The sequence below is a fragment of the Lichenostomus cassidix genome, chromosome 7 (assembly GCF_008360975.1).
Source record: "Lichenostomus cassidix isolate B80296 chromosome 7, HeHo_3.0, whole genome shotgun sequence".
Lineage (NCBI taxonomy): Eukaryota > Metazoa > Chordata > Aves > Passeriformes > Meliphagidae > Lichenostomus > Lichenostomus cassidix.
Genome location: NC_139488.1, coordinates 27,427,541 through 27,450,357, shown reverse-complemented (window position 1 = coordinate 27,450,357; position 22,817 = coordinate 27,427,541). Strand labels below are relative to the sequence as shown.

Here is a 22,817-nt window from a genome sequence, read left to right as displayed (position 1 = left end):
GTTTCAGTGGGAGATAGTGCAGTGCTGTACAGCTTGCAAACTATTAACCTTGTTGAGTTGTTCAGCATTTGCCTGGGAGAAAATGGTCAAGAAAGAAAAGGAAGACAAGGAGGAAGAGAAGAGGAGGAGGAGGAGGCTAAGGTTTCAGGCTGCTTCCATGTCCATCAGCCCACTCTGGTGACCCATTTTCTCTCTGACTACTTGCCTGTCCTGTCTGCCTGATACTGAAGAGCCTGCAGGTCAAGCCTGCCTCTTAACACATCTTGGATAATTTCCTGTACTGTGGGGAGACTGCCTTGGTTCACTTGTTAACGCTGCTCTACACAAGTAAATCAGAACTGGTGACAACATCTAAAAAGAATTTCAGAGACAAAAAATGGATAAAAATCAGGCACCTCTAAAACAGGAACACTTGTTCTTAACTACATGCTGCAGTTTTTCTGGAAAGCACTTCCAACTGTCACACTAAAACACAAAGGATCCTAAAAACTTAATCCCTTTATGTTCCCTTTTTTGCTTAACATCTTGAGCTTGAAATTTAGATTTCACCAAAGAACATCTTTTAAACCTTCAATAAAAGATATTTCAGGACAGTAAGGCCTCTCTCTAAGCCCTTTAGTGCAGTTGTAGCAGGTAAGAACTCTTCATGAGCCACATTCCTCAAGAAAATCAGAACATGATTCAACAAATAACAAGCATATTCTTCCACACAAAAATACCTAATCCAATGTCATATCACAAGAAGTTACCTTCGTTTACCCATCTGAAGCTCCATCCCTCCTCCCCTCACTCCTCTCTTGGCCCAACCTCCTTTCTTTACTGCACTGTGCTCACAAAACTAAAACACAACCATATGGCTTTTGGCAGAGCTGCCTCCAAGTCCAGTAGGCATTTTGTTAGCCTTGGACATCCATCCACGGAACAGATGTGAATGCTACACTGAATTCCCAAGGAGTTTCAAGGAGTCACTGAAAAAGGGGGAAGGAGCACATCATATGGAACAGCAGAACTTCATCTGTTACAACTTAGAAGGATTGCCAAATGCAGCAAACACTTGGAAGTCACCCAACCCAGTCATTCTATTTAAAGCACACATGCCAAAAAAAATAAAAGCAGAGGTTGATGTCTTCATTTTGACAGACGGAAAACTTGTTCTCCCCATTCCCTCTTCACACCCACTATCACACATTTATTTTAAGTGTTAACACTATCTTCTAGATTCGAAAGTGCAAAGAAAGGAAATGTACTGAGCACAGTACATGAGGATAGGAAGTGTGCAGCCTCCTTACAAAGGATTTTTCAGATGGGCTGCAATGGAAAGAGATTAAACTGGTGGCATCTGAAGGTGTGGGTAAGATGTCAAGAACCCAAAGGTCCTGCCCTTTCTCAGTTGCTATGGACTAAAGAAGTGGGAAAATTCATTAGCTGAATAATTTGAATGCTATGGTAAGCACAGGGACTTCCTACATGGAGAAGAAGTGAAGTCTTAACTGAGCAGCATTGAAAGCAGCATTTCTGGGAGCAGAGCCTTCTAACACAGATGCAGGGCTTTAACAATTTTCTTTTTTCGTTTTTACAACAGAGTCAAATTTGATCTCAACAGGGTTAAGAGCAGATGTGAACTGAACAGTAATTTCCTGTGCCTGGCTTGAGAAATGTGAAAGAAACCTGCTCCTTGAACATCCTGCCTTTCCACAGGATCCCAGTACTGGCACTCAAAACCTCTAATCACTCCTGCACATCTCAAGATAACTCCATTTCCTAATGCAGAAACACAGTTGCATCACCCAGCAGGAAAACAAGAGAGCTTGACATCTAAGGCACATGCAGTAGCATTTGCTGAGGCCATTCCCTGTTAACTATCAGCAACCAATACAGCTTTAACAGAGCTCTGGCCAGGCACTCTCACCTCTCTGCTCCAAATTTGGCTCTCTGCAGGATCCCCATTCAGCCCATGGTGGCATCTGCTCTCCCTGACCTGCCGGGGCACGAGGGCTGCCTGCTTAAACCACAGCTCTCCGGGTCGGTGTGAGAACACCTGCAATTGAGGAATTCTAAAGTTCTCTTTGCCTCTGTGCTACAAACTTAAGGATTTACACAAACCCAGTATTTCCTACAAGGTTTTTCTCCACCATGCATGTTGTAAAGTTGGTAGGAGCTAGGAAGGCACACTGTGGTACAGCCACAGCAGGCACCATGCCATTCCTCACCTTGAAAAACAAGTAGTTCTCAAAATAATCCAGTGTATGAGAAATATGGTTTCTGTGGGAAAAATTCAAGAGGAATGGCTGATGAACAGCAGACGAGGGAAATCAAGCAGGCAAGCAAGCTTCACTCAGAGCCATAATCACTGAGGGGAGAGGGAGTCAGATTAAATCTCCTCTAATTAGAGAGGCATTTAAAAGAAAGCTAGTGGGTCTTTTGGGAGATGAAGTGATGGAAAATATATAAGCCAGCTTATTTTCCATGGACTGAATTTACTGATAGCAGGAACAACCTCAAGGTGCAACATCTTCTCTGGGTATCTTTGAGGAACCCAACGAGCCAGCATTGCTTTGGGAATATAAAGGTGCTGGAGCTTCATCCTCATGGAAACACTGCTTTGAGGACTCTGAAGAAATAAAGAACCACAGGGTTGAGATGGATGTGATTTCCAAAATGATGCCACAACACATTTGTCACATGATGTAAAACAAAGATATTACACAGAGAAATAGAAAAATTTAACTAAGTGCTCACACCACCTTGTGAACTAATTTTTTGTTTTTTTAAACAAAAAGCAGACTGAGGAAAAAATAATATAAACCCATTTGTCAGGTAAGGTAAGAATGACACAAAACTGATATGATGTGGTAGCAATTTGATAAATTCTCAGACATAATATTCTGTGAAAACATTTTCTGTAATTGCAGGGTCCCATGGGGTGCAAAAGGGATGCAAAGAGGATTTCAAAGCAATGGAACAATCTAGTGAATAACCTACATGTCTTTTTTACATTCAAATGGAGAATTTTTCATTGAACAGGGCTTCTTTTTTTTAACCAGTGAGTTAAACCAGAGATGATAGTGAGTCAAAAGTAAAACTTATAGAGATTCTTAAAACTTCAGTGTACAAAGATATTAGGACCAGATGGCAATTCTAAAGATGTCTCCAAAGCAGTGCATGAAACAGATGCACCCTGTTGTACAATAGTCACCTCATTACATGTCAAATAAAATTGTGGCAAATTTTCCGAATTGCCTAACGGAATCAAGTCCTCTTTCAAAAAACCCCCAGGTTTCTACTTGCTTAAATATGAAAAAACATCCCTGAAGTTACTTCATGCTTTGTTTAATTTGAAACTACAAAGCCCAGTGATATAATATCACCTCTCTACAGCTGAACATCACAAGGTTAATTCAGTTTCCTTCGAAGAGTGGAAGCTAGATTAGCATAGCACATAGAAGAAAGGTGAAGCTGTTTTTTAATGAATATGAATCAAAAGCTAACAATTTGTACAAAATAGATAAAGGAAGCAAATGGACATCAAAGCAGTATCTAGTCTCAGCAGAGGTAATAATGATGTTTTAAGTATCTAAGGGGCTTTAAATGTATTAGAAGCAAAAGAAATCCAAACAATGCTGGCAATATATCTTTAAAAGAAAATTATGGAGTTGTTGAAAGGAACTTCACTGAATATATAAATCAAAACAGTAAGTAGATGTGGAGAGGGCCTCTCTGCCTGGCACCTCTGAAATACTGTGTGGGTCTGGGTCCACAAATCAACAATGAGTTCGAACTGGAGGAGGCTCAGAAGACTTATAAGACAAACAACAGGACTGAAAGACGTGTTTCATGGCAAAGGGAGTCAGGAAGCTCAGTGTGTTAACAGCTTAAATCCAAAGATTAAGAAGTGATAGAAATCGAGAAAAGTCAGTCTCTAAATTTCATTATAACGAGCTATTCAAGCTGGGTGCCAAAGGCTGAGTAAGCTCCAGAGCTGGCTGTGTGCTGAAGCCAGTCAAATTTAGATGGAAATTCACATTCCCCATCACTAGTGATTTTCAGTCTGAAAGGAAATGGTTTTCTAAAGGAGATGGTTTCACACAGTGGCTCTCTACCTGATCAGAAGGCAGCTGTCCTTGACTTGCATCGCTGAGCTGAGACTGCTACAGCAGTGACATGCTCTGGCTGTCCTCGTGTCACCATCTCCGAGCGGCCAGAGCTGCAGGAGGCCAGCACTGCCTGTGGGTCAGGCAAGGACAATAGCCCCTGCCAACCCTAACCTGAGTACCCCAACTAGAACACTACAGCAGCACAGATTGGGCATTTTGACTTCAGAAAGCACCACCTTGTACCTTCTGCCCATCGTTAATACCTAATGGTTTATAACCTACCCCTGTTGTTGCTGTGCGTGCTTTTAGCATTTTGTACATAATAAAATCTTGATAAATAAAGTAACAAAGTGGTGTTCATATATTTTACATGAGATTTTTTTCTGAAGAGAGAGTTTAAACATGCACACATTTTAATGTAGGCTGTTTTTATGTTAAATACACTAACCTAAATTGTCAGTACTTTCATAACAAAGTCCTGGCCAACTCCTTAGAGGAGATCTGAAAGCCCAGTGATTTATGAGACCATGGCATTTGTGCTGTCTGTGCTCTACACTCAGCATGAGAAAGGGCTCTGCTCCCCCCTCAGCCCCCGGCTTCCTTTAGTACCTCTCAACGGGTGATCTCAAATGCTTTAACTAATATCAATTAATTACGCTTCAAATTGCCCCTAAGAGAGACAGACGTGATTATCCCCCTCTGTCATTACATCCAAGGTTAAATAGAGTCAGGAAGAGGTTAAGTGACTCTCAGGGTTCACAATCCTGCTTGACAGGGAGCTGGGCTGCAAGGTGCTGACTCCGTTTGCTCAGCTGCAAAACCATCAGGGCCTCAGAGAGCTCAGCATGCGGCAGGATGGAGCCCTCAGCAAGCAGAGTGCAGAGCAGAGAATGACTTTCCAATTCCCCATCTCTGCTTGAAATCATCACCGTTTAAATAACAGGGGTAGATAGTGCCCTCCGTTATTGGTTTTTAAATGACTGCAATTCTGAGCAAGTGCAAGCAGCAACACTGCACAGCTATCAAAGCCAGCCCGGGAGCTTGTACACCACAGAGTGAAGCAAAGCCTGTTTCCACTTCAAGAGTTCCAAGCGATTAACTAGAATTAAAACAAGAATATTACTTGCTCAATCAAGGAAAGACAGGCCACAGACAGTAATTGCACAGATAAGAGCTGAAAAAGGGTATACTGCTTAAACCAATGCAATTCGTGTGGCTACAGAAGTTATTGAATCCACAGGCAGATTTGAGAAAGGCATTTGGAGATGTTACTGAAAGGTTAATTCACTTTTGTCTTACCAGTACAGAACTGGAGGTCCTTTTAATTGAATATCTGGACCCGGAGCTCATTCTATGACATGACCTGACACCACAGTATAATCATATTTCTAAGACAGGAGATTAGTAATTGAAAGAGGGGGATTTGTTCTTTGATTTGAAAAAGGTTATGAGGTTTCCAGTTAAGCATCAGGTCAACCAAGGCTTGTCTTACTACTCCCAACAACAGCCAAACTACTCCAAATTTCTGACAGTGGATTTTGTTGAATTTTTTCCAAGCTATCTGAACTCTTATTTTGTAGCACTTTGGAGGTATACAGATGAAGCAAAACATACAAAACCCAAATTATTTGGAAACCATAGTCTGAGACATGAACAGCAGCAACAGCAGCAACAAAGTCATCAGAGCAAGTCAAATTGCAAAGTGAGGCGAGTAAAAAGACTCAGCACAAAATTCCTGGACTGTTTTATCCACTACAAAACACAAGGATATGACTGACTGTAGTGAACTACCAATGACATGCCAGCACTCACCACTTGACAACAAGCAATCCTCTAAGATGGAAAGCTGTACAGCAAGTCACTCTGGACAGAAAGGGTGAAAGAGCAACAGTTACACCCAGAACAAACCTGAGCACCCAATTCCAGCAGACCTGCATTTTCCACTGGGTCCCTGGCCTGTGTAGCTCAAACAAAGCTGGCAGCAGCAGTTAACCAAGTCAGCATCAGCCCCGGTTAACTGCAAACACAGTTAAAGAGCAGATGAAATAACTGTACCATCTGACATGCCAGTGGACACAACTCATAAAAGACACACTGCTGAGCTAGCAACAGCCAGCAGAGCACTGGAATTTCAAGCTGTGCTGATGCTTAAAAGCAGCTCCTGTTAAGACAATGTTACACACCAAAAAAAGCAACTGTCTTGCTGGAGATGGGTTTCGTGACAATGCATAAAGGTGGGCGGCATATTCATTGTCTCCAACCAACAGAGCTGCACCAACATAGCTGTGTGTCTGTGAGGAGGGGGAGCATGCACTTCCCGCACCTTCTCACAAGCTGGAGCTGTTTATATACAGGCAATATTCTGCACACCAAATCAAGCAGCTGCAACATTTTAGGGTTACAAAACAAGAGAAGCTGGATCACCCCAACAAATTTTAGTTTAATGCCACTGCTCTGCCACAGCCACCTCTGAGCACTTCATGACAGCTACACAGTCTGGGGAAGCACCTCAGCTTCTGCACTGAGTGCAGTTCAAACTGTTCTCTCAGAGCTAATTATTCTCCTCGGCACAAACGCTGGGGCTAAGAGCAGTTCTGCCAGCCTGATTGCAGAGACCACTCTGTAAATTCATCCTTTATCAACCCCAGCCTGTTAAGGGGCTCTGTGGCATCAGCACTATTTACACCGACAGGAACACACCTCGGTAACATGCCTGTAACAAGAACACCTTGGATGCAGGAGAGAAAGCAGTTAGTGGCAGAACTAGCATATCAAAATTCTGCAGTTCAGCCCACACAGGATTTAAAACCTCATTATCAGAGGGTCCAGACCTCGCCTCTACCTCAGTCAACAACCAGAAAATCCCTCCTGCAAGGGTTTTTTGCCTTGAAAGGGATTCTTTCTGTTCAGCATGTTTTTAATAATTTTTGATAGCTTAAGCTTCATTTACAAACACACACAGTTTGTTCAGGCTCTTTGATAACAGCCTCCTAATCAAAACTTAACAAGCTGTGCTTGCAAGTGACAGGAAAACCCCTTGGTGGGAGCCAATCTGAGGCCATCGTGGGACACTAAATTCATCCGTGCTGCTGCTTTGCTCTGCACATCTGAACTCATAAACTCAATTGTCAAGTATGTTCTCCCACTCTGTGCATACTTCACACGGAACTGTGCCACCCAAGTCTGCTGAGTGACCCAGCAGAGACCCAGACTGCTCATCTCAGGCCCAGCAGCCACAGGCTGAGGCCTCACAGCCAATAAAATCTGCCATGTTTTGCTACAGCAGTGCAGCTTAGCCAGAACACAGCATTATCTCACCAAAACTGCCTGTGCAAAGGAGGAGATGTGGTGCAAGCAGCTTTGTCCAAGCCTGCTCCAGAAAACAGGAAGAATGAAAAGGAAACATTACTGCTTCCTTCAGAACAGCTTTTTGATGACAGCTTGGGTTCCAGGGCTGGAGGAGCACACTGCCCTCCTGACTGTCAGCATTAATAGCTAAAAACCATGTGCACTCTCTGTACACACACTGTGACCCACTCAGGCAAGGACTCTCAGCCAAGTGCTTTTTGTCATTGTATATTCCTTGATGCATAACTTGGACAGAAGAAATGAAGCAGTTTTTGTTGTGAAAACACAGAAAGGCAGCGTACCAGCATACAGAATAATTAATATTTTGAACAAAGTCTGTGGGTAAAATGAATGCAGGTTTGCTTAGCTCTCAGCATTTTATGCACTCCTGATGAAACACACAGGGATGGACAGGACTCATTTAGTCAGATCCCTGTCTGATTTCTTATTGCTGAAGAAAGTCCTACCTGATTTCCCACTTACTTCATAATGGTGGCCAGGAGTTGACCCATCAGACAGCAATGATGTCAATATTCCTGCTTTACTCTGTTTTACATCAGAGTAATACTCAGGTACCACCTCCCACAAACAGCTCAGATCAACACACAGCCTTTTAATGGCTCAAACAATATCCCAAAGTCTTCTGGGACTTTATCAGATGCAACACAGATTAGGCACCTTCATTCACTTCTTCCGGTGCTGAAAGAAAAACCCTACAAAAAAGTTTAAGGGGAGAACCAAGGAGGCTGATGTCTTTAACTGCACATCCTCTTGTAGCAATACAGCCACTTGCTCCATCCAAAAATACCTCATTAAAACCATCCTCAGGATGGTTTATTTCTGGGTATTCTCTGGGTAACCCCTGTGGGTCAGGCTTCACCAGAAAATAACTTTTTCCAGCTGATGAAATTAATTTCCAGTGAAGTGAAAGTTTCACTGCTGAACACAGAACCGGAAATCAGCTCCCAGCAAAGCATTTATTAAAAATACCCATTCTGCAAACCCTGTTGAGTCCCACAAATTGAGGCCATTTGGCAAGTTAATAACATTGGCAACTGCCACCCTTATGAACCATTAAAAGGGAGCACATTCCCCCAGCTACTTCCCATTGCTGCTGAAAGTCTTTATTTTTTAGGAGTGCTTATTAACTTATGTTTTGACATTAAAAGTAGAAGCTGAATTTGCACAATGCCGAGTCCTGCCTTTAAAAGTGACTGATCGAAAAACAGAGTGCCCTCCCCCCATCATCTGGACCTGTTAATGACTAGTCTATTATATGTCATTCCTTTCTGACATAGTTGATTCATTTGTACTCTCTTTGGAAGCAGCCATCTCAACCAAAAAATGACACAAATGTGTTTTCATGTGCTGGTCTCTCATTCTTATAACTCACAAATGGACATTTTCTGTTTCTATGCAAGAATTAGCAGGGGTCGTTATTAAGCCTTTCCTGTTTAGAGAAAATCAGAACTGGGTAAGAAGGGGGGAAAACAACCCAAACCACAATCAAGAAAACCAAAACCCACTGAGTACTTCAAACTCCAGTATAACTATTCCTAGAAATAGAGCATTGTTGTGTTGGAAGGTAGTTCTGGAAATCATCTAGAGATGATCTAGAGACTAACTCCCTTGCTCAAAACACGGTCAACTACAGCAGGTTGCCCAGCACTATGTCCAGCTGGGTTTTGAATATCTCCAAGAACATAGCCTTTTGGGTCAACCTGTTCTAGTATTCACCACCACCACAGTAAAAAAACATCACTGCCTCCAAATGTGTAAACAAAATTTCCTGTGTTTTAATCTGACCCCATTGTCTCTTGTCCTGTCCCTGGGCACTGCAGAGAAGAGTCTCACCTAGCTTCAATCACTCCTTTTTTTCCCTTAATTCTGTTTGAGTAATGCAGCAAAAACATCTCCAATCGCAAAGACATTATTTACTGGAACTTTTGTTACCCTTTGTGATTCTGACAACTAATCACAACCAACTGCTTCTATTTTGCACAGTTTTCAGTGCTACAGTAGTAGGAGGTTAAAATTTAATGCATTGTCAAAGTCAAATCTCAATTATCTGGAATAACGGAGTGGAGAGAGCACATAAAAGTAAAAATGCAGATAAAACACACTGAGATATGCTATAAGAACAGGGAGGACATAAGAGAAAGAAGAAAGAAAAGTCAGGGAGATGATCTCAGAAGAGGCACTGATGCAAAAGGGTCAGCCCAGGACGCCTGGCTTTAGTGCTGCAAGTCTTGAACCAAGTCCTGGCTGTAGAGCACAGACCTGCAGCTACTGCCCTCCTGACCCCGGCTGGTTCAGCACTGCAGTCTAACTGCTCTCGTCCATTTGGCCCACTGCCCCCAAACCCTGATCATCCATGTACCAGGCTCCATGTGCACACCAAACCATACTCAGACTAGTTGTCTCCTCTCCCCATTTCTGGACAAAGCCAGTTATGAAAGCAAACCTTGAGTAGCTGATGGAATCCAGTACTCCGAGGACTGGATGATGGAAAAAATACAGACACAAATCCCATAAACTCTCCCCAGATGCTTCTCAAATGCTGGTGCATTAATCCTACTGCTTTCAGGTACTCCTCCAACCCCTCACAGCACCCCTCACACACACCTGTGGCTTCATGCTTCCCTTCTGCAGATGGTATCCTTGTCTGCCTCTTATTTTAGGCAATTTGAACTTAAAGGTACATGAGTGGGATGACAATTACATCTTCTCAAGGGCTGCACAGGAGTCCAGAGAAGAGTTGGGCCAGGTGCTGTGCAGCACAGATGCCAGCAGCGTGCTGCAAGTCCCATCCCTGAGCAGCTCTAACACATGCCAGCTCACAGCCCAAGCCCATGTGGCATGGCACAGCACAGACCTACCCAAAGGACATCTGGATGAAGATCTGGTCCCAGGTTACTGGCACAAGAAGCATTACGTTTTCTGCCGCAGGCACCTTTTCCCAAGTCAGTACTGGAGACCTGCCCTACTCCTGCCTCCTGCCCCAAATCAGTCATTACAGCATACGCAGATGTCACCAGGCAGGATGGAATGTGAAATGAAGATCTCTGTGAGTGTCAAGTCCGCAGGAACGGACCTTTTCCCCCACTAATTTCAAGAGTTTCAATTCCTTAAAATATTCCACAGGCATGAGGAATAACCTTTATGCTTCACCCATATTCCAGGAGACGGAGTAATGAGTTCTCTATCTTTTCCATGTGGATGTGGCAGTCTTCTCCTGCAGAGCTAAATCACTGTGAAGCACTGTTCAGTACCATTAACGCCCTGCTCAGCTCACTCCTGAGTTATCGGCACAGCAGCAGATTGGTGGTTCTCCTATACATATTAAGTAATTTGGACTGGAAGCTGCCACAGAAAAGCCAGATCTCACTTTAATGTGCATCTAAGATATATATCTATGGCCTTTGCCTAAAGGTTTGACACTCTAGCTGAAAGCTTAAGAAAGGTCAGAATACTCAACTTTCTGCTTTAAATTCTAATGACAGATGAGAGATACATTTCTTAGCATAAATATTTATATATAAACATACTTTATATATGCATGTATACACACCCCCCCAATCTTAAAATATCTCAGCATATGTGTAAGTGTAACAAATACTGCCACAGAGTCACAAGTGAATGGAGTAGCATACTGTGAGTCTGCCCTGACCCAAGATGTGGATCTGAATAGAACAAGAAAATTATTTGAGGTAATGGGACCTTGAAATTTTAGCAGTGTTCCTTAGGCTCTAAAATAAGCAAGTTAAGATTAATTGGCAATGTAAGCTCCAAGAAGTCTCAAGATTGAGAAAATGGTAAATAAAAGCTAATCTATCAAATTTATCAGGAGGCACATTATCACTGCAGAAAGCTGAAAAAATACGATTTGAATCATTCTAATTATCCTACTGCATTAATGTTTATTTCATAGGAAACGGAGATTTAAAATATTAATCTGGTACTTTCTCCTGCACCCAGCAAAGTGCAGGCTCGTATTCCCTGTGTGTGCCTGCTGTCTGCTTTGCTCACAGAGACTTACACATTTAGAGAGAGCAAATCTGACAAATCAGAAACTGTGCATGACCCAGGTACTGACACCACAACAGCAATGCTGTCTTTGGAGTCACGGGAAGGCCAGACAGAGCTCCAGTTAACACCTCTCTGTCCTGTATATAGGTGGTCTCATGCAGCACTGTGTCAAAAACAGCACAAAAATGTGTCTGAAGTGAAGCCTCAAAGGACCCAACAGTTTTACATCATACAGACAGGGCCAGGCTGATCTTTACTCATGCCGTCTGAAGTAAGGGTGGAAGTCAAACTGCAAAAAAATTAGCCCACCAGTCAAGCTGCCTCCTGCTTTCAACCCTGGGAGCTGCAGACTCATCACACATAGAGTCTTTGCTTTAAACATGGCCTTAAAAAAGAAAAAGAATCAAAATGCCTTAAAAAGATGCAGCTAAAAACCAAAAGTGAAATATCTCTCTTATGCAGAAAGTCACTGATCGGGTAAAGAGAACTCAAGAGATGGAGAACTCCTAAATCTTACCATCTCATGTGCAATAATTTGATTTTAAAATTACAATTTGCTCTTAACCAGCTGAGGTCCATGAATCAGAAATTCCTGGCACATGGGCAATTTTTAGTCAATAGGTGGTGGGAACGGGAGTGGAGAAGGGATTACGTCCCCTTCCGTTTTCTTTTACAACCTTCCAGAAATCTCCCTCCTGAATTGCACCCCTCCTTTCTCCCACATCCCGTTGTGGGAGTCCCAAAGTATTCATATTTAATTCTCTAACAGAGAAGCAAAATAAGGGGGTGCCTGATTAAACATTGAGGACCTTTTTCACCCTTTACGGAAAATACCTCAGTTTAATGGGAACAAGCTAGCAACTGTTTATCTGTAGGTTATCCATTAATTGCTGGCCATGTGATATGGAAGAAATTTTTTTTGCATCTGGCGGGGCTGAGTTATGGTGCTATAAAGGCACGTTTATAGCATCTGATATGAAATGCCTGGATTATCTTCTCCATTTGATAAACCTCTCACAAGTTAAGAACTTGTACCTAGTCTGCCTGTCTCTGGGACAGCACACGAAAACAGAAGAGGTCCCTCTCATTCACCTTGCTGATTCTAAACTTTTCTAGAAATTTTCTCAGGAGCTTCAAAACAAAGTGATTATGTGATGCATTCAAAACAAGCTGGGAGGAGGAAGCTATGCCCTTAGTCCCAGTGGAGACTTAAATGCAGATTTATTACAGACAAAATTCATTCCATCAAAATTTGTTCTCCGCCTCGTGGACTGATTCCTCCTACACTACTGTATTGATTTCACTAGTGAAGTGCTGCACTAATGAATCAGCCTCCCCATGTCCACTGTGCTACTATAAAGGATCACATTTTGTTACATGGACCATAAAATGCAGCAGACGAAAATAAATCTGTTTTGGTTTTGTATTGCTGCCTGCTTTGTTGTCTGCATTAAATAATATAACCATTATATACTGTTTTGTTTTCATTTATAAAGATACAAATGATGGTGCCAATGATGCTGCCATGCACTTATATTCAGAATCAGCTCTTTACCCTTAGAAGTCTGGGGACAGTGAAGGAATTAATTCAGGATTTCATAATAAACGTAGTGCTTATAAAACCCATCCATGCAGAGAAGTTATTTACTCACATGGTGCATAGAACATGACAAGGGTGTGCTTCTTCTTCTTCAAGGACTCCCTGAAGTCTTCTCCAGCAAGGTGGATAACACTAGTCTGTTTTTCTTCCCATGCAGGCTCAGGGGGAGGTGGTGCTTCAGGACTAGAAAAGAAAGACAGTGAAATTGGTTTGAAAATGTTTCTGGAAGCAGATAAAGGGACAGCATCATCCTGGTCATAATAAGCATGAGGGAACTGATGTGAAAAATCCTTCAGGGTGCCTGTGCAGTAGAAAGACATACTCAGTATTTCCAACAGCAGGCAACAGTAAAAAGATGCAAGTTCATTTCTGGAATTCAATAAAAATATAATTTAAGTGATTGTAGTCAGACATATGAGTAGAATCGCTGAATAAAGATTTGCTACATTGCATCCCATATTTGTGTGGAAAAAACATTGTTCTGTGTCACTGTATCATCCACAGGCATGAACTGAGAAGAACAGCAAGCAGGTGGAATCAAAAAGCAACTGATATAGAACAGCATCTTCCATTCAAACATCCTTTTTGTACTCTACATCACTATCACACAAACTTCTGTAAAGAATTTCACAACCTTCTCTAGAACTCAGATATTAAAGCCAGGATGCAATAATCAGCATCGTTCCACTTGGAATACTGGGGGTGACTGAACTGGAATATTTTAGTTTGGTAAAGAGAATGTCAGGTTTCAATTATGACTGCACATACTGGCTAGATCAGAGCAATCCTGCACACCTAGAGTGCCTCTAACAAAAATTTTGCTATTCACTAGCTCACACACTTCTCTCAGACTCATTAAATTCATTCCTGCTGTATCTTAAATAGTGATTACTTATATAAAATCATCAGAATGGTGCCACAGTATAAAGACCTTCATATGTCGCCTTGGTAATAAATTAGCTTTTCAGACTTTCCTGACACTTTGAATGACACCATTTTAAGTTGTATCAAGTACATGAAAACCAAGTGGAGAAAAACTCAATTTTTAAAGTCCTTCTCAAAGTCACTTGGTGGACATTCATTGTATTTCCATTGTTAGTGATCTTCCAGTTGTTAGAGAAAGTTAGATGGGCTGAATCTTGCCATGAACACAGTTGTTGTGAGCTATCATTGATTACAGTTACAGAGCTGTGACTTATTCTCCCAAAAACTTTTACATGCTGACCTGGAATAAGCTACCGAGGAACTGGTAACAAGCTAGCGTGGCAGCACAGTCACCAGAGGGGAACCAGAGCCAAAACCCACATGGCTGCAAGTAGACCACCCATTGAGACAGATCTACAAAAGCTACACTTCTACCACCAGTCAGCACCCCAGATGCATCCCTATTTCCACCAGCTTCACTGCAGCTGTGACAATTCTATTCTGACAGGTGACAGTCAGGTGACACCAGGTGACAATTCCCTGATCAGAAAACAGGGATGTTATTCTAAGGCATCTCTAGCTGCAAGAACATCCAGAAGCCAAGAGCAGGAGCCAAGTTGTCTGGGCTGCACCTGTGTTGCTGACTAGCTGAGGCTGCAGACAAAAGTCTTCCAGAGGCACAGCAGGATCCAGAAGAATTAACAACCCTTCCCTCTTCCTCATTGCTTATTCACCTGCCAGGATGTACAGGCAGCATCAGCCTGACTGTTTAACTCACTACAAATTACACAGTGCTCAAAAGAGTCGAGCAAAGCAGTGAAATGAGGACAGTGACTTCACATACAATATGGATACAGCAGCCTGGAGCCTGCGTGGGCAGGGAGGCCAAGGCAGTACCATGTCTGAAAGTAAAATACAGATAAAGCTTCTCAACATGCTACAAAGATACTGCCAGACCATATCTGTTACCTCATTTGAAGGAGAGATGTAATGAGAAAATAAGGGAAAGGAGGGGAAAAGAGAAGAAGGGAAAGGGAAAGGGAAAGGGAAAGGGAAAGGGAAAGGGAAAGGGAAAGGGAAAGAGAAAGGGAAAAGGAAAGGGAAAGGGAAAGGGAAAGGGAAAGGGAAAGGGAAAGGGAAAGGGAAAGGGAAAGGGAAAGGGAAAGGGAAAGGAAAGCAAAAAACCCCATACAACCTCCTCCTCCACCAAATAAGAGGGTGAAAATAAAGATTGCATTCCTCATGCCAGCTGCATATAACAGTTGAATGATTAAAAAATTCACAAAACTCAGGCAGATTTTCTTCCCCTTGACTAATGTAGAAAATACATTAGGCTTACAGTACTTAAAGAAAATGCATATTTTATATATATATATGTATGTATATATGCATACTTTTACATATATGCATATACAATGCATACTTGAAGAGAGAATTGTACCAGCAATTTAATTTGAAATGAAATTATTGTCATCATTTTCATATCAAACTTAATTCTGCATATTTCAGCACGCCACCCAAGAAAAGTTGGTTAGTGCACTCAGAGGTGCTGGTTTTGTTGGTCTTGCTGGCTTTCCTTCAGCCCCACGTGGGTGGAATTCTAGGCATTAGCTCTGAAATGTTGGAAAGAGAAAAGTACAACTGTAGAAATTCAGTTACTGAGATCTACTGCTTTGTATAAAGAGGGAAAAACAAATGTTGTGTTTATTTTTCAGAGCCATTGCTATTCCTTCTCTGGTGAAAGGCTTAAGGTATATTTGAAAAATATTTATTTTGGGAAAGAAATACTAGGACAACTATGAAAACCCCACAGCAAATAAAGGATTTGGTGTATTAGAGACCATAATTAACATACATGTTTCTGTGGGTTTGAATAGTGGAATTCAGTTTAATTTTGTTAGCAAGGGATTTGGCAGTGTTGAAACTCTGTTTAGCTCTTCACCAAAGTCATCTGCGGGAGTCACTAATCAGGAACCCAAATATTATCTCAAAACCCTCAAAACTTACTTTTGCAGCCAGTCAATGATCTTCTTCTTTGTTCTGAGGTGTGGCAGAGTGTATTTCTCCTCTCCATCCTTAAAATACTTCAAAGTAGGAAACCCTGAGATGTGGTATCTTTCTGCCAGTGCCTTGTTGACAGTGGCATCGACTGCTGCAAGGACACCTGGACTCTGAAACAAAGAACACTCACTGTAAATCCCACATACAAACACCCCTTCAGCAGGACACACTGGGCTTGGGGGCAATCAGGCATGGGCTAGGTGCCTTTGCTGCCTCTAGGATGAGAGGACATAGCCTTAAGCTGTGCCAGGGGAGGTGTAGGTTGGACATTAGGAGGAATTTCTTCACAGAAAGGGTGATTAGACATTGGAATGGGCTGTCCAGGGAGATGGTGGAGTCACCATTTCCTGGAGGTGTTTAAGGAAAGCCTGGATGTGGCTCTCAGTGCTGTAGGCTAATTGACATGGTGGTGTTTGGTCACAGGTTACACTTGACCTCAGGGGTCTTTTCCAACCTGATTAATTCTGTAATTCTGTGCACAAACACACAGAAGGACACTGAGGACTGATGCAAAAACAGAAAGGGACATACTATGGACTAAATGTAACCACAGTGTTACCCATTCCCCATTTTTGATAGGATTCTCTGTATACAATTCACTTTATAATGGTCAAGAGCCATTCCCAGAAATTGCATTTCCTCCCACAAATCCCAATTTCTCCCAGAAGAAGCAAGAACTGCTAAAGGCAAGTTTACTTCAAAGCAAATTCATCTTCCCCTAACTGGTGGGCATATTTTCGTGGACCACCTTTAGAGGCACAGAAGAGCAGACATTTGTAGAGTGTGATTCAACAGATCTTTGTTTTTCTCATCTCCTCCCTCTCCAGCAGCAATAAAGGAACTCTAGATGTCTCCACAGAAGATGCTTAAAGTGTGGGGGAGACTAATTCTACTTCTCCTCCTGCATGGCATACACAGCATGAGACTGAATCAATAACACTAATACTTATATTATTGGATCTCTCTTCTCCAGCCATGCTGATGGAGCACTTAGGATGAAGCTAATGGAGGGATGCAACCATTAAAAACAGGGTATTTCAAACAGGAATCAACCCCTTTTGTTTTTTTCCAAATCTAATTCATAAATAAAAGCCTATGTTTCTTCACATTCAATGCCTTTAAGTAAGGGGAAAAAAATCCATTTTTGGATTTGATCATATTATGTATAAGGCCTACAGCAGAATACATAAACATTTTTCGATTTTGTTTTTGTTCAAGACAGAATGTTCTTTCTCAGACTTTGGCAGGGCTCATGCATTAGCGATGAGACTGTACTTTGGAAGCACATTTTGAAGGGTCCTGTGGGAGGATGAGAACAGCTGAATTTGTTGTAGGGAGAAAAGTCACTTTTATTACTCCAGTTATTTATTACTGATTATTTGAAGGATATAATAAAGGAAATTAGCTTACATCACTGGCTACATGGAGAAACTCTGCAGCCTTCTCATATTCTGGCTTCATTTTCTTACAGTGCCCACACCCTGCCAAAAAAAAAAAAAAAAAGTCCAATTAAGTTGTATACACCATGGCTATTCATTGACCCATCCAGCCATTATCAAAATACAAAACCATGTGGTAAAGATTTACAAGAATTTTGTATATATTTTACTTAATGTATTTGTAAAGCCTTAGTATGCTAAAGGATTTTTTCCAAAATGGCCACAATAGTTTAAACAATGAATTTAATCTATTAAAAATAATAATGATAATAACAACCCCCTGATTTCACACCCACACCTCTTTCCTTACATAAAGTACTATAAACATTTGTCGAGCCCATTGTTTCTAGCATGCTCTTAGGCAAGGCACAACCTCACCCATTTCAGTTTCCAAATCTTTATCTGCTTTAAAAAGAAACAACACAGCTGCTCACGTGACTTTGTGACTTTCCGTGGAGGCTTACACTAGCACAGCTTAATAGAGTAATATAATTTGAATTCAACTGCACTGATAATAAGCCCTGCTTTACAGTGGTGCAGCATGTCCCTCTAGCAAGGATTTGCACTGATTTAATCACATCAGTGTAATTACACCACCACATATGTTCCCGACATAAGCAGGGTCTGTAAAACCGAGATAATGGTGCTTTCTTGCTTGTGCGAAGTTCTCCAGAGATCTGCCATTACTTCACTGCTAAGTGCTGACATTACAATAAAGTAAAATGAATGCATGAGTGAGAAAAGCAGACTTAGAATAAATTATTTGGGTGTAAATTAAACTGCTTTCAGCCGGTGCAGCTGCTTGCAGGCAGGCTGAACTTTCAGGCCCAGGTGAGGCTCCTTACGCGATGTGAAGCTACACTTCAGCACCTCCAGCAGGATGCTGGGCCTGATGACAGCCCCTTCCCTGTCCCCAGGGGACTGGCACAACCACAGCCCCTGCTGGGACAGTGCACAGGGACAGAGTGGCCAGGGGGGACACCTGGCATGGCAAGGTCAGGTCTGGCTGGAGTGCAGGGAGCTGGGACAAGGTGCTGGCACAGCCCCGGCGCTGCCCTCGGCTGCCCGGTGCGCTGCAATCCCAGCACAATGCTTCGCTGTGCCTCTCCCTCTTGCCTGCAGCAGCAGCCAGCTCGCTTTCCTGAGCTGTTATTGCTGGAATGGGCACTTGAAAGCCCAGACTTAGCCAAGGTTTTGGAAGCTGTATCAGAAGATATGGCTAGAAATGCGTTTCAATGCACCCCAGCAAAAGCCGACTCTGAGGTGTACGGGTAACAGAGCTGGGGCTATTTTTAAACCATTGTCCAAAAGAAAATAAACCAAAGACTCTGAACCTCAGCACTGCTTTGTTTCCCTCTAATGGGATGACTGCTGAAGCCAGCAGACGCAAACCTGAGCCTGAACTCAACCAGACAAGCATGTTTTATATACCAAAAGCCAAAGAGTGTTTGCAGCCAAGAAGCGATAAGACATCCAGGTGTGAGTAACTTCACCAGGGCAAACAGAGCTTCAGCCACCACAGCACATCATGGAACACTTTCAGGGCATGTTTATAGAGCAGGGTGAACACATCTGAATAACAACTGCAAATCCCACCTAAGAATTACAGCAAATACCGGCGTGGTTGATCTCAGACCAAACTCCAGTTCAAACACAAGCTACAGTGCATACCACTGAGTCATCTGCACAGACACCACAGCATTAAAGAGCCCCATGCCATTCTTTTAAGTGAAAAACAGTAATGCGGTAGGAGCAGCAGAACAAGGTGAGCTCAGCTGGGGCAGAAAGCTTTGCTTTAATTTTACACAGTGCTGTGAGAATGCTGGGAACCTGATGTGACAGCTTCACAGGTGATTTCAGGGAAGAAGCTGGGAGAGGCTGAGGAAGAGTTACTGTCTCAGCACTGCTTATCTTGGTTAAAAGCACAAAAGAGGCTGGCAAAATGATTTATTTGCCACCCACGGAAAACTTGCAGGCATATGGCTTTGTGTAAGGGGCTGACAGATCCCTTTGACACCTGCCCAAATTGATTTATTTCCCCTTTTAGGAGCAGGGAACTTTATTCATTTTGTGCTCTTCCTCACTTATAAAGAAAGGGCATCTCAACTCCCAGCTCAGATGCCTGGGAACCTCTCTGAATTAGGTAGCTCAAATTTGTACAAACAATACTTTTCGGCAGGGCTAACTCCACCTTGACGGGCTTTACACAGTGTATCCTTTAGCCACAGCAAAGTTCACTCTGTGCTCTAGATACAGTATTCACATTATCTACACTATATTCCAATTATATTACAATCATTAATTAGATCTGATCAACCAAAGGCATTACACAACCAGAGTTTTCACAAAGCTATGCAGAAGGGAAAAAAAGCCCAAACCAACAACCCAGGCACATTTTGCCCAGGAAATGAGAAAATCTCCAAAGCATCTGAAATTCATCTAAGTAATATTTTGGATCAAGATATCCAGACCATGAAATGTCACTGTTCCAGGTTCTTTCAAGAACATCACACAGACACAGCACTACTGACTGCCACAAAGCTAACTCACTCATGCTTAAAATAAAGGGAAGCAGCATCAGATTTTTAAAAGGCACTTAAATGTGAACTGAAGTCTTCAAATCTTTATCGTGAATGCTTGTTCTACCCCTGACAGAGGACAGCAAGATATATCAGCCTGGAAAAAAGTTACCACATTAAACTGAACCTGAGAGAGGGACAACAAATCTTAAGAACTTCTCCCACAATAAATGAAGCTTTTCTGGCTGTCTTTATCAGAATTTTGCTACTGTGAGCTACAGCTTGCTTTCACCTACCGTTGCAGAAAAGGGGAGACACAAATTACAAGTCAGACCTACAAACTGCAAATCAATTAATCTTTCCTATGATTATTTATCCTGTCTTTGAATAATCCTGTGAAGACTACCATTAAATTTTCGAGGCCAATGAAAAGTTATTTAAATGAATTCCAAGGTCACTGCCTCTCCTTTGATTGCTGCATTCAGTTGTTCAGCAGCAGCTTCATCCCTCTGTGCTAAGCTCCTCTAGTTTTAGATGCTTCATGTTCATAAAATGAGTGGGGAAACAACAATAACCCTACAGGCCCTGAGCCCAGCTGCTCCTGTGTGCTACTGGGACAATGGAAGGAGCCCACAGGTCTCCAGTGGGCACCTGTGACAGATGTGCTTTCAGAAGATGCACTGTTCTCTTAAGTGTATTAAAACCAAAAGACTAAGCAAGGGAAGTGACTTGCTGGATGCCAGGTGAGAAGAAAGGCTGCAGTCAGTACAAGGATGTTCTGTGCTTACTCCAAGCACTGCTATCTCTGAGCCTCTGTGGGTCATGGCTGGTGGGGACACCCAAGGGTGATGTAGGAGTCTATCCAAGAGGACTCCCACAGCCTCAGGCTTTTCTTGCAGAAGACAAGTTATCTGCTCTGGAGGTGCAAGTCAGAGCCACTCTCCATCCAGCAGCAGAAATAGTCCAGGTTCACAGCCTGGTTCTGCTGATCAGTTCAGGACAACTCTGACTTCTCACACCTCATCTTGCTCCTCTTGCACAAAAGCAGACCCAGGTTGCAAGGGCCAAGGCTCAGATAGAAAGAGCACACAGATTAAGCATAAAGGAAGTGTTATGAGACAGGGAAAAGAAGTCAAAGCTTACAACAATCAGTGCTGGGACATCTGGTATGCACCCTTGCTAACCACTTTTAAAACAGATGTCTAAATGAAGCAAGAATTCTGCTCTCCCAGTTTATTTATAATCAATCTTCTCATTTGCACTGTGCAGATGGGCAGATAAGCAGCTCCTTCCTTCAGTGCAGTCACTGCCACACAGCTCAGCTCAGCTGCACCCCAGACAGTGGTGATCAAAGGTCCCCATGTCACCTCGGTGCAAACAAGTCACTTCCCTCCAGAATCCCACTGCAGGGCAGAGGACAGCACTTGCTCAGCACTTTGTCCTTTGCACAGTGTGACCATATGCAAATATAGAGGCAAAGGCCAAGTGTGGACAGAGCAATGCTGAAGTGAAAGGGTGAGCAGCACATGGACAAAGGAAAGGCTAAGAAACATACCAAGCAACTTTTTTAACAAGGAAATATCTGTATTTGTTTATAGCAGCCTGTTTGGCACCATAGCAAAGACTCAAAACTCACAGTTACTCCAAACCTTTTGAGAAATGAATTAAATACAGGTACTTCTACTGTTAAAACCAAGTTTTACAGGCAGAAAACCAGTCAAGCATCTTCAGCAAAGCTCCTGCATATGCTGTCTTAGTGCTGTCCCAAGAATATAAATTTCTGTTTCTCTCTGCCATTCACTGTTTGCTTCTTTCAGGTTATTATGACTATATAAATGAACGCCATGCTTTTGGTCGTGTCCTCTCATTTCAAGACAAATTGTCTGAGGATCTGAAGTGTGCGTGACAAGCAAGAGATAAAAGACAAGATCCAGGCAGTTGTGAAGATGCAATTTCTGACATGAAGAACCCTAGAGGTAAACTAAATTGCAAATAAAGATTTTAAAGAATCATTACATTTCTGTCATCAACACACTGCTTGAGTACTGTTATCGTGTACCAGCTATTTATTGTACCATGCCAGCTCTACATCCATCTATAGCTGCATACCAAAAATACCTCCATTAGCCTGATGAGAAAATGAATTTGAAGCACAAAGCGTGTCCTGCTTTCAGCAAGTGGGCCACTGGCAGTTCAGAATACACTCATAGAAGATTTACAGACAATGTCAAGAAAAGAAAATAAAAAAGTAAAAAAAATTCAGATGCACCTTTGGCTCTCTAAACATTTAACACCTGGGGATAAAACCATTGGTTTCTCCATTCTTAATCCCAGAGAAGCAGTGACCTCTCAAAACAGCAGAGTAGCCAGTTCCTACATGTGTCCCAATGCTAACTTTGAACTCACACCTATGCATACAAAAGCAGGAGTATCTACATGGAGCAGGGGAGACACAATCCTTGCAGCCACAGCAAGAACTCACACAAATCCCAGCCCTCTTATCACCCATGCAAGAACACAAATGTATTCACATTCTCTTCTGCCATGGAAGTCTGTAACATGCAAAGACTTCTTATGCATCATGTAAAAGAGGATCTCTCAGGTCTGACATGAGGCAGTTTACAGTTCCTTCACCGGTGTAGGAGAGCATAAACTACAACAGCTGCAGATTCTGTTGCATAATTTAGCCATCTGCATTGCAGACATCTGATGGAAAATCATCCACAAATTTGGCAGGGAGGAAGGATGACAAAAGCAGCTGTTTCGCCCTGTAATCACAGGTATGAATTTGCAATCATGTTGG

General features: G+C 42.4%; 1 protein-coding gene across 1 annotated transcript in view; it reads right to left on the bottom strand.

The window, feature by feature from the left end:
- PDIA5 (protein disulfide isomerase family A member 5) overlaps nucleotides 1–22,817 on the bottom strand; it is a 97,466-nt gene that overhangs the window by 14,627 nt on the left and 60,022 nt on the right. Inside the window, exons 12-14 of the mRNA XM_085066958.1 lie at nucleotides 17,467–17,537; nucleotides 16,003–16,166; nucleotides 13,124–13,254 (exon numbers count right to left, since the gene is read on the bottom strand). Of these exons, the coding sequence (XP_084923084.1) occupies nucleotides 13,124–13,254; nucleotides 16,003–16,166; nucleotides 17,467–17,537 (366 nt within the window). The remainder of the gene's footprint in view (nucleotides 1–13,123; nucleotides 13,255–16,002; nucleotides 16,167–17,466; nucleotides 17,538–22,817) is intronic.